The 15515-nt window shown below is 38.5% G+C and overlaps 6 protein-coding genes across 7 annotated transcripts in view; 3 read left to right on the top strand and 3 right to left on the bottom strand.

Annotated features, from left to right (window-relative positions):
• LOC104823449 (aquaporin PIP2-2) overlaps nt 1-979 on the top strand; it is a 1593-nt gene extending 614 nt beyond the window's left edge. Inside the window, exons 3-5 of the mRNA XM_010555022.1 lie at nt 25-175; nt 476-616; nt 692-979. Coding sequence (XP_010553324.1) covers nt 25-175; nt 476-616; nt 692-811 — 412 coding nt within the window. The 3' untranslated portion in view covers nt 812-979. The remainder of the gene's footprint in view (nt 1-24; nt 176-475; nt 617-691) is intronic.
• A 712-nt stretch (nt 980-1691) lies between these two features.
• Nucleotides 1692-2483, bottom strand: LOC104823448 (60S ribosomal protein L12-1). The gene has a single exon (XM_010555021.2). It carries the CDS (start codon nt 2403-2405, stop codon nt 1905-1907), a length of 501 nt encoding a protein of 166 aa, XP_010553323.1. The 5' UTR covers nt 2406-2483; the 3' UTR covers nt 1692-1904.
• A 198-nt stretch (nt 2484-2681) lies between these two features.
• LOC104823447 lies at nt 2682-4349 on the top strand. Its single transcript, XM_010555020.2, has 4 exons — nt 2682-2916; nt 3327-3438; nt 3971-4036; nt 4113-4349. The coding sequence occupies exons 1-4, from the start codon at nt 2747-2749 to the stop codon at nt 4191-4193; spliced, it is 429 nt and encodes a 142-aa protein (XP_010553322.1). The 5' UTR covers nt 2682-2746; the 3' UTR covers nt 4194-4349.
• Nucleotides 4350-4954: 605 nt separating this feature from the next.
• LOC104823446 (CASP-like protein 5A1) lies at nt 4955-6441 on the bottom strand. Its single transcript, XM_010555019.1, has 3 exons — nt 6124-6441; nt 5535-5667; nt 4955-5310 (listed from the first exon to the last, which is right to left on the bottom strand). The coding sequence occupies exons 1-3, from the start codon at nt 6339-6341 to the stop codon at nt 5122-5124; spliced, it is 540 nt and encodes a 179-aa protein (XP_010553321.1). The 5' UTR covers nt 6342-6441; the 3' UTR covers nt 4955-5121.
• A 1865-nt stretch (nt 6442-8306) lies between these two features.
• On the bottom strand, nt 8307-10352 carry LOC104823445 (RNA-binding protein CP29B, chloroplastic-like). Of its 2 annotated transcripts, none has more exons than XM_010555018.1 (5): nt 9891-10352; nt 9454-9555; nt 8812-9132; nt 8635-8736; nt 8307-8565 (listed from the first exon to the last, which is right to left on the bottom strand). In XM_010555018.1, the coding sequence occupies exons 1-4, from the start codon at nt 10275-10277 to the stop codon at nt 8671-8673; spliced, it is 876 nt and encodes a 291-aa protein (XP_010553320.1). In that variant the 5' UTR covers nt 10278-10352; the 3' UTR covers nt 8307-8565; nt 8635-8670. The 2 variants fall into 2 exon arrangements, with proteins under 2 accessions (XP_010553320.1, XP_010553318.1); XM_010555016.1 differs by having other exon boundaries at nt 8307-8550.
• A 2395-nt stretch (nt 10353-12747) lies between these two features.
• Nucleotides 12748-14765, top strand: LOC104823444 (adenylate kinase 1, chloroplastic). The gene is made up of 4 exons (XM_010555015.2): nt 12748-13132; nt 13519-13659; nt 13829-14101; nt 14183-14765. The coding sequence occupies exons 1-4, from the start codon at nt 12821-12823 to the stop codon at nt 14324-14326; spliced, it is 870 nt and encodes a 289-aa protein (XP_010553317.1). The 5' UTR covers nt 12748-12820; the 3' UTR covers nt 14327-14765.
• Nucleotides 14766-15515: the final 750 nt, after the last annotated feature.

Here is a 15515-nt window from a genome sequence, read left to right as displayed (position 1 = left end):
CAAGTCTTTCCAAAGCGTTCGCTCCGACCGTTACGGCGGCGGAGCCAATTCCCTGGCCGATGGCTACAGCGAAGGCACCGGCCTGGCCGCCGAGATCATCGGCACCTTCGTCCTCGTCTACACCGTCTTCTCTGCCACCGATCCCAAACGTAACGCCAGAGATTCCCACGTTCCGGTAACCTATCCCTTCTGTATAATCGGATTCGTCGTCATATTGAACGTATATATCGATATATTTTCTACCTTGTTTGATTTTTTTATTAACTTTGAAAATTATATTATTGATAAAATTATTTTTTTTATTAATTTTATTAAAAAGAAATTAAAATTTCAATTTATGCGATTCTCAATGTTTTTAATAATAATTGATTAATCATTAATAATAAGAAAAACAATGGTTTAATTTACAATTTAATATTACACCGTTTATAAAAATAAAATGGTAACGAGATGGTGAAAATGTGTATGAAAAAAGGTGTTGGCGCCACTTCCGATAGGGTTTGCGGTGTTCATGGTGCACTTGGCCACGATTCCGATCACCGGAACAGGTATCAACCCGGCCAGGAGTCTGGGAGCCGCCGTGATCTTCAACAAGGACAAGCCATGGGATGACCACGTAAGCTTTTTTTCTTTCAAAATAATAAAAAAAAACAGTGTAATAATATGATGATGATTTACATAAAATGCACAGTGGATATTCTGGGTGGGACCATTCATCGGAGCCGCGATCGCTGCATTCTACCACCAATACGTACTGAGAGCCTCAGGTTCCAAGTCGCTGGGATCCTTCAGGAGCTCTTCCAACTTCTAAAATCCCGATTTTGAAACACATGTAATTTAATGACGATAATCATAAAATTAATGGTTATGCATGGTCTCTAATCATATTCTCTCAATCTTCTTTGTGCCCTTTTGTCTTTTCGTTTGTGTATTGTGGTGAAAGAAATAAGCATTAAATGATTTTCGCTTTTAAATCTGATTATCGGAACCAAATAAGATAGAGTTTTATATTATCGCGATGAAATTCCAACTAAAAAGTGATTGGATGTGATTTTTTTAAAACAGAATTCGAATCCAATACGAAAATAAACTATTAAAAAAATCCATAATTCTTTTGAAAATAAACATAAATATTTTTATCAATAAAAAACAATCAAAATTAGATCCAATCTTTGATCCAATTAAAAAATGCGGTTTTGAATCCCATCTTGCAAAATTTCCAAATACTAATTTTTTTAGAAAACCAAATTTTTTGAAACCAAATCAATTTTTTTAAAAAACCCAAGAAAACTGAAAATTTATAAAAAAAATCTTAATAAAAGCCGAAACGAATATGAAATAAAAACCGATTGGTGCATATATTCGTAGAATTGAAATCCAATACAGAAACCCCCATCTAGTTTTTTGACTAGGAACATCCGTACATATTCAGTTCAGATTCTATTGTAAAAATTACCACAACGATCCATCTGTATTCGATTCGATTGTGGCTTCGTGTTAGTCAATTCAAATTCCAGGCACGCCCCCTTTCTGACCCAGTTCAATAACAGATTCCACATAGAACACGAAATCAAAAGAAACCATCCTCATGATCATTGATCAAGCGACAAAAACAAAAGCCCCGTTTAAACTGACGAGAACGATCTTCGGCCACAGCAGAAGATCGGATCGGGGACAGCTTCGAGAAAAAGTTGCCAACATTCAGGAAATGTTCATCACTATAACAGGTTCAGATTCCAATCCCACCGCCTAATACGATCCAAAAGAAGCAAACTTCGCATACCATTGTGTTCAAATAGAAAAGGGCAATACCAATCCGAAAACATAACAGCTAACATCTCATAGAAATTTAAAGAAAAAAAAGTAAAGGAAGAAACATAGAATCCGTTCCATCATTTTCCATTTCAGTTTTCAGGAATCTCGACCTCACCATCGGTGATTTCTTGCTGAAGATCCTTTGGGTCCTTCCCATCCACGGTGCACCCAACGGAGACACAGGTACCCAGAATCTCCTTCACGGTGCCGCTCAGTTCCTTCGCCATGGATCTCACCTTCATAACCCTAGCGATCTCAATCACGTCATCCAGCGATATGTTCCCGTTGTGCTTGATGTTCTTCGTCTTCTTCCTGTCCCTCTCCGGTTCCTTCAGCGCCTTGATTACCAGCGCTGCGGCGGACGGAACCACAGTCACCTTCGCCTGACGGTTCTGCACCGTCAGCTTCACGGTGACACGCAACCCTTTCCACTCCTTGGCTGTCTCCTTCGCGATGTCTTCTCCGATCTTCTTCGGAGATAGACCGAGCGGTCCGATCTTCGGAGCCAGAGAACTCGCCGCTCCGACTTCACCTCCGGTGACACGGACGAAGACCTCGACGACCTGTGACGGATCGAACTTTGGCGGCATTGTTGTCGGAGGTTAAGGATTCTTCAGGGGCTGTTTCGCGATCGAGTTCGAGGGCAGTGGAGAGACACGGCGAATTCGGCGTGAGGGTTTTTGTAGAGCGATGAATGTCGAAATTAGGGTTTCGTAGGAAATGACACATATGCCCTTTTACATACCAAGGCCCATTTGCATAATATATTGGGCTTGATGACCCAATAAGCCCTTTAAGGAGTATTGACAAGTTCGTTGACGTGAAAATAAACCGGTTTAATTCAGAAACTTCCGGTTTAACCTTACCGGGAAATTTGTACAAAATTGGATCTTGCTCGGTACGGACAGAGAGATTCAGGCAAGTCTCGCCGATGTTGCCTCTGATCACGGGGAGAAGAGAGAGGAGATCAATGGCGGGAGGATCACAGAGAAGGAAACTACTTTTCAGTCTGTTTCTTGCTCTGGTGTTCGGTATCGCTGTCTATTTCAGGCTTTGGACAATCGATTACACTCTGTCTTCTCATGACACTGAACGCTTAAGGTCCCTTCCTTGATTTCTCTGATAGCATTTGATGTCTTAGGCTAATACTACTGTTTCTGGGTTTTGCTTTCGATGTCAGATACATTTGGTTCAAGCGTTGTGTCTTCGGGATATAATTAGGGTTCGTCATTTGTGAGTATATGTATATTCCTAGTATCTGGTTTTAGATTGGGATGTTGCGATTTTGTCAGATTAAACTTGGAATGCTTAGGTAGACGAAACAGTTTTGAACAGAATCTGTTTGGGATTTAGGGTTTTGATTAATTCTTATCGTGAGCCGTTCATGTTGTCTTAGCTTTAAGATCAAGAATCAGAACTTTAGGATTTAGGGTTTGGGGTGTCTCCTACTAAGCAATTTGGATGTGATTCATCTGATCATTCATAGTAGATTTGGGATTGAATTTGTGTAGAAAACAGTTTGATTTAGCCAATAGAGAAGCAATGGACGAATCTGCAGAGTGGCGAAAGATGTACGATGAGGAAGCCGAAAAAGCGTCGAGGTGTAACAATGAACTAGAACAGGTACTTGTTCCACGTTCGAAATGAACGTTTTTATTGCTCTCTGTTATGGTTTTCGGATCAAAATTTGCTTCGATGTATTTGCTTGTTTGGTTTTGCAGCTTGATGATGAACTAGTTAGCTACCAGAATCGGATTTTTATCCACTTTACTCTGACATGACCATCCCGAGATTTACTTTGCTATCAGATCATCATCATCCTTAATTTCGCTCCCAGCTTCGGTCATTGATGTCTTAAGATATTACTGTTTCTGGGTTTCGCTTTCGATGTGAGATACATTTGGTTCAAGCGTTGGGTTTTCGGGATATGGCGAGGGTTCTTCATTGCGATCATCTGTATATTTCTAATGTGTGGTTTTAGAAACCAGACACTTTGTTTCTGGCCTTGTCTGGTTAGATCAATGCCGAAGTGCATTGTGTTGTGCTGGAAGGAGGTTTACGTATCGTTTTATGACTGTGGCCGGGTATGGTTATTGGTTATGTGAAAATAATTTATACGAAATAGTCTCGCTCTCGCTCTTGCTTTGGTTGACAGATTAAGGAGTCTATTGGGAGCGGAAACATCTCTAAATCTAACCAACATTTTCAGACACTGCAGAAGGTGATGTTCCCACACATTCTACAGCTTTTCTTTTTCCATGTTCGATCTGCATAACGCTTGTTCCTCGTTTAACCAGGAAAACATGGCATTGCTCGAAGAGGTGAAGACATTGAAACAAGAGCTTGAAGCTTCACGGTTGAAATGCCGCCCTTCATGAATGCTGAACCTGGTTTAATGCTGTTTCCAGATCAGAGACTAGCTTCTTGATCGTAGTTTCTGAAAGTGGTTACTAGAAGTCAGTCGCCTTTGTATCATTACTAGAACTCCGGATTAGTTTTTGTGTTACGACCCGATTCTTTTTATGTTCAGTTTTGATTCGGAAACGTGACTAGAAAGCTAAGGCAAATGGGTTACGTTACGGCCTAAAAGAAACACAAGCTATTGAATTGAATTGCTTTTGTATCATACCCCTACTCCAGTGGTAAACGTTGGGACCTAATGAAAATTCGGAAACTTTGCAATACTTCAAAACAGAAACCACCGAATTTCTCATTCCAATCAAATCCTGATTTGGGTGGGAGAGGGACTTGTTGTCACATTTAAAAATGAAGGGTTACAATGAGAATAAATAGAAAGTTTTGGGGTTGAAGATACATTGGAATTTTTTTTTGCTCTTCTTTCTTGAGTTCCTGATACTGCGGAGAAGTTTCAGTTCCCACACTTTGTCTAAGGCTAAAAGCTAACGTGGAACTAATGAACATACAAGTCTCTCTATCTCGCAAAATCAACAAAACTTTTTGTTCACACAAACAAATCAAAACTGAAACCGACCATTTCTCCCTCTCGTTTTCGGCTTTCTTTCTTCCATTTCATACATACGCAGAAACACTATGCTTTGAATACTCATCCAACTACTTAGTTTCTATTCTAATCCTTGAAGTTGACATCTTAACTATCTGTTAAAGCTTCATACCCATCTCCCGTAGAAATCCCTCCATTCTTTACGACATTGAAATCGGTATGTTATACTGATCCAAAGACATTCATTCTTGATCCTAAATTCAGCTAGCTGAGTTATGTTATACTGGCTTTGTTTTTCCTCCACCCTTATTCACATCAACATAAGAACCTTGGTTTCTGTGTTCTTAATGGGTGGCTAAACTCCAAAAGTTCAGAATAAAGGAAGGAGAGACAGCAAACCAGCTGATGAAGGCCATAGCCGTGGCCGTCTCAAACCTCGTGCAGTGATTCACATTGCATTGGTTTAGGTCGTTGATGAGCACCGTGATTCCGGCTGATGCAGAGGCGGCTGCAAATGTAAGTGTGGACGTGATCTGCAATATTCATCATATGTTATGTTCCGTTCAGACGGGTTAATGTTGTGTGCAAAGAGTTCAAAAAAGGGCCCTGAAGAGACAGAGATAATCATTATCAGATTTAAGCAATTCCTGCAATCATATATGCAAATGGAAAACAGTAACAGAGAAAGAAACATCGCAGGGCAAGAAAAATGTAACTCCTAGCAGATTTAGGAGGGGATTGAAGATGTTTTCCTTACCCCATCTCCGACGGTGAAACACTGAACGAGCAAGTGGTTCCTAAGGCTTCGTCTGACCAAAAGGGCATAAGCATCGATAAGCAAAAGAGACAAGCTCCACAAGCTTTGCAAGCCGACGGCAAGAACCAAGCAACTGTTTCAAGAAGAAAAAACACACATATTGCATGTCTGATCATATTCATACCATTACCATCAAAGCAAAGCAAAACACGGTTGTGAAAAAACACACATTTTTCCCCGAATAAATTCGGGTTTTCTGAAGAAAGAAATCTCATTTCACTTCTCAATCAGCTTTTAGAGATAAGAGAATAAGCCAAGAATCTTGAGTTCAACCCAACCCACCATCAGATTCAGACCAATCAAATCAAAACAAACCCTCACTTCCATGGAACCTAACTAAGAATCACATACCCCAGAAGTATCAAGTATTCAGCATGATTCACCGAGAAGAGATCGGAAACCCTAAATTTCCAGCATCCTAAACCCATTCGGGAACCTAACTCTAAAACCCAGGTCCAAATTTCACCCTATTTAAAATCCCAGAGGCCGCACAGAAGCACGAAGGATCATGATCGGAGGAATTAGATACCAGAAAGCAGTGGCGGAGCGGAAATCGGAGGTGGTGGCCATGACGGAGACAGAGATGATGGCGGAGACGAACTGAGAGAGGCGTAGGAAGAGGCCGCCGGTGGTTCCGGCCATGCCCTGGACCTCCTTCATCCTCACCGGAGGTCGGTCTCCGGCTCCGGCGGTTTGCGGCGGCGGAACCACCTCGACCGGGTGCACCGCCGGTCGGCTGATGCTCATCGTTCGCTCCGATGGATCTCAGCGAGAACAAGCGACACTGTCTGTCTGTCCCCCCCGGCCTCAGAGAGAGTGGCTTTTTCTTTTTTATTTCGGTTTTCGTGTTGGAGTTCATTTTAAAAAATATTCGATTGTAATAAGTAGAAATACTAGGTTAGATTAGATTAGATTTTATTTATATTAATTCAATTATATATTTTATGATTCTATTTGTAATATAAAATATTTCAATGTTTTATATTGAATAATGATAAATGTCATGGGTTTCTCTGAACCCGATTTTTAGCTCATTCAATCCGTTCATTGATGTGCACATTTGTGGCATTTTTTTTGGACCTAATCACTATCAAGATATAGAGAGAAGATTTGGAAAGATGGTGTAATATTTAGATTGATTTTTTAACCAAAAAATGTTTAGATTGATTTTTTTATATTTTTTAGATATTTATATTAATATCACTATATATTTTGAAATTTTATTTCTATCTATAACTATTATAATACTTTATGCTAAATAATAAAAAATCTAATTATTCTTCAGAGATACGCAATAAATCAAAAGTGTTAATTTGGAGTTACCAATGGTAAATTAAACATACAAAAAATACCTCTATAAGTGAAAATGTATATCAGTAAGAAAGAAATTGATTCATTCGTTGACATCACGTTTATGTAATATTTACGTAAGACGATTATATCATTATAATGTAATGTTTATGTAAAAAGTTATAGATATTTTAAATTTGGATGTGTATTAGGTCAATGTTTGGTGGTGGTGTGAGTCAACATAGACCGGCAAGACCCTGCCAGATGGAAGAATTGAGCAAACACTCGAAAAAGAATTGCAGGATTATTCAACTTGCCATGAAAGATTGCTGAGAGATGGAGTGGATTGGCTATACATGTATGATATCTATAACTAATATAATCTATATATAGATTACGAAACTTGTATTATATATATTATTACCATTCACAATCTTCTTATCTTTTTTTTTTGTGCATAGTGCAAAAAAAATGAATATTGAAAATTTGTTTATGCTTAGAACTTGTAAAGAAATATCAAAGAAAAAAAAAGAGTGAAATATTTAGACAAAAATATTTAAAAATATTTGATTTGAAAAATTTCATACATCATCTGTTTATATTACTCTCATCTTCACACCACCCCATCCATCGATCGCACCTGTGCACGAGCTGGATGGAGAGGCCTACCAACGACATATGACCGGACCTACTCTCGCGGTCCCGGCCGAACTTCATCCATAGTGGCTCCCCGCTTCAAGACTGGCTCTTGTTGTCCGAAAGTTTCTGATCGCAGCAACATTAGGAATTGAGGCATATTTCTTCATCAAAGTTTGAATCTTTTCGAGAATTTGATTTCTAGTTTTTTTTTTTTTTTACCGATTTCCCGTATATACTGAATTGAGTCCACGTTATGACCTCGATTTTCGCCCCAAGTTAACCTAACTTGTTGGAAAAGGAGCAAACTTTGGTTACCAACGAGGGTAAATAGTTTCAAGATGAGACTGTAGAGTTAAACATGGGACTATAGGTGATCTCTTTGAAAGTATTTCTCGAAAAGTGTTCAAGTGAATGCAAAGCGATCTCGCATAGATCGATGGATTTAAAACTTCGAACATGCGTGCACGTTTGGGTCGGGCTGCAATGCCATTGAAGTTGAGTTTGATAAGCTTTGAAGAAGAAAACCGGATTCATTAAAGCCTGTACACCCGGTTTGCAACCAAAAGGAACCGGTTACGTGTTATGCACTCAGTGAAATAAGATGGCGGTTTTCAGACCGGTTTAAATTCCCTGAACATGTACAAAAACCAAACAGTACTCTCAACAACAAACCAACTTTCACTTCCGGGTTTCATCAGTGTTCTCGACAATAAACCTGAGAAGACGTCGAGAACTGGTTCGTTTCGGATAAATAGTGCGGAGTTGAACGTCCGATGCAGCGGGTTTAACAAATTCATGCAAAAGGATCGAAACATAAACTAGAAATCAGACTACCAATCAATCACAATACCGAAGTCAAAAGGCAAGAACTTGAAAAGGAAAACCGAATCTAAACCAAAACGAAGCAGTCGATCTCGGGGCACATTCAGAGATACAGAACACGGTATTGGCTTAAACCTAGCGGTAATTTCTCAAAAAAGACCGTAACTTTACGACCTTCATGCATCCAAGCCACAAACCCATGAATCTGTTATGACATGTCCTGTATGAACGTTATCACAAAGTGAAGAAGGCTGAATGCAAGAAAAGGGTTGAAGTTAAGAGTCATTACCCTTCCAGAATCTGCATTTCGAGAATTGGTGGATGCTCAAAACTGGCGCCTTGGTGGCCTAGACTCGGCCATTGAGACTCGTATTTGTCTGCCATCCAGATCCTATATAGCACAGAAACATGTTGGGAGTTTGTTCATAAACAATGAAAAGATTCGAAAGAGGAATATGATACTTACAACACCATCCAAGGATCTGATGGCGTTTTTTACTTCTTGAGGAGAGCTGTATGTCACAAATCCAAAACCCTTGGATCTACCACTGTCCCTGTCATAGATAACCCTAGCCTCAACAACCTTGCCATGCTCACTGAACATGCTCTCAAGCGCCATGTCATCGACTGCCCAAGCAAGGTTGCCCACATAAACACGGCTCGATGGACCCGAGCTTGAACCCGAACCAGAACTTGGAAAGCTGGATCTGGGTCCTCTAGAGAAGGGTTCTTCCCTCCTAGGTGGAGGAGGACCTGAGTTCACTCGCAAGGGTCTGCCTTCAAATTCCTGTATTATTCTCATGTCAAAACGATCAGAACATACAGAAGCCAGAGATAAGCTTGCTGGATCTGAACAACAAGACCGTAGGAAAACGACAGAGAAAGGTTCACAAGAGGAAAACCACGGATCACCCAGAAGTTTGATGGGTTTCATCTAAGTAAAAACAACTTCAATTCTCAAGCAAAATAGACATGTCTTATAACTGGAATATAGAAAAAGCGCGATTCCAGTAACCTTCACATTCCAAACAGAAGATCACAGTTTCAAAATTTTCATCTTCAAGAAGCATATGAACATGAACTATAAGGTACAGTGGCAGTTTCTTACATAGCCATTGAACTGTTGGGCTGCAGCCTCGACTTCATCAACCGTCGACATTGTCACGAACCCAAAACCTCTGCTTCTGCCAGTCACTTTGTCGTAAATTACCTACAAGATCAAGTCACTGTAACGCATGAGAACAGTAAGCACTGTGCTCTCGGGCATACAGAGAACAAAAATCATAACCCTAACACATAATGCTCTCAACAAGGACTCGACCATCATCTTAATCAATTGAGATTCCTAGAATGAAAAAAACCCTCAATCGCTAACCACCCATTTCCCCTAAACAGCTTACCACAAAGTTACAGGACATGAGCGATAAAGGACATTACTTTCTTTTCAGAAAGCTAAAGCGAAACACATTCAATGAGTAAATTAGGTTAAACCCATAACAACCAGCAATATTTCCATAAATCAGAAGCAAAACCCTAAATTCGTACCTCAACCATCTGAACATTTCCGACGCTACCGAACAAATCAGCGAGCTGAGCACTGTCAACGCTAAAGGGAAGATTACCCACGAAGAGCTTGAGATCAGGAGAGAACCCAGGCTCCTCCTCCTCGGCATCGCCACCAAACATGCCGTCCTCCTCCACCTCTAAGTCCGAAGAAATGGAGACGTTTCGCAAGAACCGCGACGGAAAATCGCCGGCGGCGAGGCATTTATCGGCGGAGGAAGTAAAGAGAGAGGCCGAGATGGGCTCGGAGTGAAGCTTAAACGAGACGGAGAAGGGTAGGAGAAATAGCGAAGCGGGTTTGGAGACGGAGAGAGGAAGGGATTTAGGTTTGAACGAGGAGAGGGCAAGAGATGAAGCGGAAGCAGCCATGGCTGAAGCTCGGATAAGATTTTCGGAGTTCAGGGAGAGATGGAGAAGGGGATAAGAGCGGCGAGTGTGAGATACTTACGGGCAACGAGACCCCAAATATATCTCTGAGTTGATTTTTTCTTTTCAAATTAAATATAAAAAATATCAAAAAACTGTATAATTCACTATTTATCAACAATTTTATATATCTCTGAGTTGATTATTTCAACGAATTATTATTTAATGTTACCTTCTTTTTAAAAATGACTATTGATATCGAGTACATAAAATTCGTCCTATTTTATTTTTGAAAGTAAAAATCATTTATGAACTGTTAAAATCTTCCAATATATGTAAAAAAAAAAAATACCATGTGCATGTTAGTTCGCATACACATAGAAGGATTCTAATGTTTGACATGAAATCACATTTTCTCCACCCATCTAAAAACGTAATTAAAAAGGTCAAATACATATCGATCAATATGGTTTAATTTGGATGAAGGATCAAAATCAATGAAAATTCATACCAAAAAATAAAAATCAATGAAAATTGATGAAACGAAAATGATGTAAAACGAGAGGACAACATTACCGACATTTCGGAATCAAAATCTCATTTTTCTTCAAATCAAACATTTTCACTGTATCAATCAAATCGACAATCTCTTTCCTAATTGCATGTTAAATTCATGGAATGTTAATAAGATTTGGAGGAGTCAATCTTATCCGACCGGTCTAAAATTCGGAGGAAAACTTCCACACTCTATATTATTAATTATGAACGGTTTAAATTTGATTTAAAAAAAATATAAATTTTATCAAAACTATTCATACAAATATAAAAAAATTCCCAAAACAATCATCCCAGATAACTAATAAATTCATTAAGAACTTTTAAAATGCTCATATTCATGATGAATTTGAAAATTTTTTGTTCGTGATGAATCTACTAGTTATCTCTAAATTGGATGATTGTTTTGGAAATTCTCTCAAAGATATTAAACTATGATAAATGCTATTGTTTTACAAATCGGAGGATAATTTTTTTAAAACTGATGTAGAAATTGTTATGTTCGTTCTATATTTTTTGTTTATAGTGGAATTTCACAATCATTATTAAAATCAAAAGTTAAGAAATTGACTTGCTATTTAATTTAGTTGTACTCTTTTTAATATATTGATATTAGAATATTGATGTCTATAATATTGAATCGTAAATCTTAAACCCTAAATTTTCACTCGGAGAGATCTATTTTTTTTTAGAGTGGAGCCTCCCTAATACCATTTCCTAAGGTTTGAGTGGTATCCTTCCGTTTCTACATAAAGATAGATTGATGATAGATTGAAGATAGTCTATATGTATTGGTGTGGGGTGTCATGCCCCCATATATGTAGCTAAAAAAATTTTATTTACTTGTAATTGTTATAAAATTTTGATAAAAAATATTAAAGCCCTCATCTAAGTTTTTGTTTTGCCCCATCTGCTCTCATTATTTTTTTCTTTTCTTTTTTAATTTTTTCTCTAAATATTAGGTTTTGTGACATTTTTCTCCTTAATCTTTGTTTTCATCTACTTTTTGCTTTTTTTTTTTCTCAATTTCCTAAAAACAGTTACAAATCTAATATTAAACACAATACAAAAAATAAAGAAAAATTCAATTAAAAATATATAAAGTTACAGTTTTTATCTAATTTATTTTATAAAAAATATATATTTCAGATAATTATAAATAAAATTCTTATAGATAAAATTTTAAAAATAAAAAATCGTAAATTTAATGATAAAATGTAAATATTGTTTTGATAGTATATTTTATTAATTTTTTTTATATTTTTTATAAAATACTTTAAGAATGAACGTTGTGATACGATTTTTTATAGTCGAATAGTATAGAATCGAACAATAAAATATTTTTTTAATACGAACGATATTATTTTTAGAAAACTGAATTTTTTGAAACGAACCGAATTTTAAAAAAATAGAAAAAGGTTTTTTTATAAAAGATCTTTTTATAATAGAAACCGAAACCGAACCGAATATGATATAATAACCGATTTGTATATATTATTCTAAAACCGAAAGAACCGAAACGATATATTTTCAAACTGAACCCGAACCGAATACCGGAACATTAATCTATTGTCCCTACTAACATTTTTGTCTGGATCCGTTATCGGTCTTAATAAAACTAGAGATCATTCACCGGTAGGAGACTCTTAGTTAAAGAGTGAATTCCTTGGTATAGTTTAAGTTACGAGGTTGCATCGTTTGTATGTTTTTTTTAGATGTCAGTTTCCCGATTTAGAATTCAAACGCTGGCAATTTTCTGAACGTTGGCTCAATTCCGCGGAGGCGGGAGTGTACACGTGGTGAAAGATGCAAGCATGAGATCAGATCGAAAACGACTGCCACGTAAGCTAAACCAAGGGGTAGAAAAGGAAAAACAAAAAATATGAGATCTAATAAGAGCGAATATTCGCGCACGTTCTTCTTGCTAGGGTTAAGTTCTCGAGCCGCTTCTCTCTCTCTCGTTCTATCTCCGTTGTTCTTCTTCCTCTTCAATGGCAGGCATAGCGCGAGTGGCGAGATCCTCGTCCATCTTCGGCGTCGGAAGATGCTCGTACTCCACCACCGCTTCTGCTGCGTCTGGTACTGGTCTACGCGCCGACCACGCGCCGCCTTTCCTTCACAGCGGAGGAGTTGCGAGAGACGTTTCGAAAGATAGGAACGTCCAGTGGGTGTTCCTGGGTTGTCCTGGCGTCGGAAAGGGCACGTACGCGAGCAGACTGTCGAGTCTCCTCGGTGTTCCTCACATCGCCACCGGAGATCTCGTCCGCGAGGAGCTCGCTTCGTCGGGACCTCTCTCTCAGCAGGTGCGGTTCTTCCTTCACTTTTCGGTTTTAAATCTGAATCCTGTATGCGTGACTGTGGGTCCGATCTGCGAATTCGTATCTATTCGACCTCTGGATCTGAAGGACTTCATTTTACTCATGTTGTAAGTCTTAGTGCCGGCAGATCATAACGGTGTGAACTCATTTTTGGTGTTTCGAAGTAATTCGATTGCAAGCTTTACTAATCTGATGTTTATTCGTCTCTTTCGAATTGGTCAACCTGTAAAACGGATCTGTCTTTCACCGGAGAAACAAAGCAGTTACATGGATCCAAATTCTGATACATTCTGTGTAGATATAAGATGCATATTCTCTCTCTGTATAAAGAGTAGATAGATCTTTTCTGAATTCTTTGTTGTTCGATGCAGCTGTCTGAGATCGTAAACCAGGGGAAACTGGTTTCGGATGAGATAATTATCAATTTATTGTCGAAGAGACTTGAGGCTGGTGATGCCAGAGGTGAAACAGGGTTCATTCTTGATGGGTTTCCTCGAACCATTAAACAAGCGGTAATCGTTCTTCTTGTATCTTATGGGTTTCCTGTCTTGTTTCGCCATTTCCATGCTAAGCCATATTAATCGAGGTTGACTGTACAATAGGTAGATTACGGATTAGCTCGTCGATTAGTTGATCGTATCAATACCGTTATCTTGACATTGGCCAGTGTTTTGATTCCAGGAAATTCTGGACGGTGTAACGGACATCGATCTAGTGGTGAATCTGAAACTTCCGGAAGGAGTTTTGGTTGAAAAGTGTCTCGGACGAAGAATCTGTAGCCAGTGTGGCAAGAATTTCAATATTGCTAACATTGACTTCAAGGGCGGGGATGGAAAACCCGGTATTAGCATGGCGCCTCTCCTTCCTCCTTCACATTGTACTTCAAAGCTCATTACCCGGGCAGATGATACTGAAGAGGTTGTGAAAGCGAGGCTTCGTATATACAATGAGCAGGTAAATCCCCTTATTACGAGTTAGTAAAATGCAGTAAGTGATGACTGTATACTGAGATTCGGGTAATTGTTTTTAATGCAGAGCCAACCTCTCGAAGAATACTACCGTACAAAGGGTAAGCTTTTGGAGTTTGATCTTCCGGGAGGTATTCCGGAATCATGGCCGAGGCTTCTAGAAGCTTTAAGCCTCGACGATTACGAGGAGAAACGATCTGCCGTGGCATAGATCGTAATCAAAATCACGGTAAACTTAAATTCTTTTGCATGTGGAAGACATGCGTAATCAATTTTGCGTTAGAATAAGAAAAACATGATTGGTTTTTTTTCTTCTTCCTCCCTCGGACAAAAATAACACTTGCAAACTCAGTGTGATCTTACAGCGGACTGTTCGTGGAGCCGGGATCAGGCTCCATAAGAGAAACAAACCTATTGTATGTCTTTGATTGTATGACATTTGAGACTTACAGGAATGTATACTATCATTTTGGGTATATCCATCGATACTATTTTTATTTTTGCAACTGGCCGAGCTGGCTGGTTAAAGCGGTGACCAGACAGTAAGTAAAAACAGTTGCTTTACATCAAAAGTGTGTTTGGAACTGATAACCAGCTCTTGTCCGTCGGAGATTCCGCGGTTCAGGATAGTTTTGTTCCGTACATTGTCGTCTCCTCTCCTCACACGTGTGTGTGATTTGATGACGTCTTGATTTTCTGTTTCAAATTTTAGAATTTTTTTTGGGGTTAAGTTTGTCACAATTACTTGGTCACGAGTCGGGTATCTGAAATCGAACGGTTCGGAATCTAACGTCGAATTCATCATGGGCGGGGTATTGTATTCCAAATGTTCGGATATCCGTATAGGGTGAGTGCGAGGATACGTATTAGGCGGTTGAGGACGAGGGTGATCTGGGCATTACGGCTTGATTCACAGGCGAGATGCCGTCGGCTGTCGGCGAGAGAAAAACGGATTAGGATTTGGGACACGGATATGTAGGAGATGACCTCTAGGTTTCAAAATAAGACATTTTCGTAATATGTAGGGATAATTCCATTTAAAACCCTGTACTTTTCTCTCGTCGCAATTTAAACCCTGTACTTTTTTTTGATCCAAAAAAACATTGTACTTTTAAAAATTGGCAATTAAAACTCTATACTTTTAAAAATTAGCAAATAAAACCCTGAACGAAAAACAATATTATTTAATGCTGACATGGCATCCTAGTCATCTGCCACATCATCAATCCCTAATATTTAATAATATTAATTAATATAAAATAAAAATAAAATAATAAAAATAAAAATAAAATTTTAAAAATTATACACATACATATATAATGAAATGATATACATATATACACATATATAAACATATTTATATATATACACACATATATATAATACATATATATATATAT

Source organism: Tarenaya hassleriana, unplaced genomic scaffold (assembly GCF_000463585.1).
Source record: "Tarenaya hassleriana unplaced genomic scaffold, ASM46358v1 Cleome4, whole genome shotgun sequence".
NCBI classification, from domain to species: domain Eukaryota; kingdom Viridiplantae; phylum Streptophyta; class Magnoliopsida; order Brassicales; family Cleomaceae; genus Tarenaya; species Tarenaya hassleriana.
This window is presented reverse-complemented; position numbering and strand designations above follow the sequence as displayed.

Bases quoted from the DNA above. Each gene is read 5' to 3' on its own strand.
- LOC104823448 (XM_010555021.2), bottom strand. From the start codon at position 2,405: ATGCCGCCAAAGTTCGATCCGTCACAGGTCGTCGAGGTCTTCGTCCGT.
- LOC104823447 (XM_010555020.2), top strand. From the start codon at position 2,747: ATGTTGCCTCTGATCACGGGGAGAAGAGAGAGGAGATCAATGGCGGGA. The intron at 3,439-3,970 runs GTACTTGTTCCA...TTTGGTTGACAG, and splicing joins GTAACAATGAACTAGAACAG to ATTAAGGAGTCTATTGGGAG. The intron at 4,037-4,112 runs GTGATGTTCCCA...TCGTTTAACCAG, and splicing joins ATTTTCAGACACTGCAGAAG to GAAAACATGGCATTGCTCGA.
- LOC104823446 (XM_010555019.1), bottom strand. From the start codon at position 6,341: ATGAGCATCAGCCGACCGGCGGTGCACCCGGTCGAGGTGGTTCCGCCG. The intron at 5,668-6,123 runs GTATCTAATTCC...TTCTTGAAACAG, and splicing joins CGCTCCGCCACTGCTTTCTG to TTGCTTGGTTCTTGCCGTCG. The intron at 5,311-5,534 runs GTAAGGAAAACA...TGAATATTGCAG, and splicing joins GTTTCACCGTCGGAGATGGG to ATCACGTCCACACTTACATT.
- LOC104823445 (XM_010555018.1), bottom strand. From the start codon at position 10,277: ATGGCTGCTTCCGCTTCATCTCTTGCCCTCTCCTCGTTCAAACCTAAA. The intron at 9,133-9,453 runs GTAAGAAACTGC...AGAATAATACAG, and splicing joins CCCAACAGTTCAATGGCTAT to GAATTTGAAGGCAGACCCTT. The intron at 8,737-8,811 runs GTAAGTATCATA...TGTGCTATATAG, and splicing joins TCAGATCCTTGGATGGTGTT to GATCTGGATGGCAGACAAAT.
- LOC104823444 (XM_010555015.2), top strand. From the start codon at position 12,821: ATGGCAGGCATAGCGCGAGTGGCGAGATCCTCGTCCATCTTCGGCGTC. The intron at 13,133-13,518 runs GTGCGGTTCTTC...TGTTCGATGCAG, and splicing joins CGGGACCTCTCTCTCAGCAG to CTGTCTGAGATCGTAAACCA. The intron at 13,660-13,828 runs GTAATCGTTCTT...TTTTGATTCCAG, and splicing joins CTCGAACCATTAAACAAGCG to GAAATTCTGGACGGTGTAAC.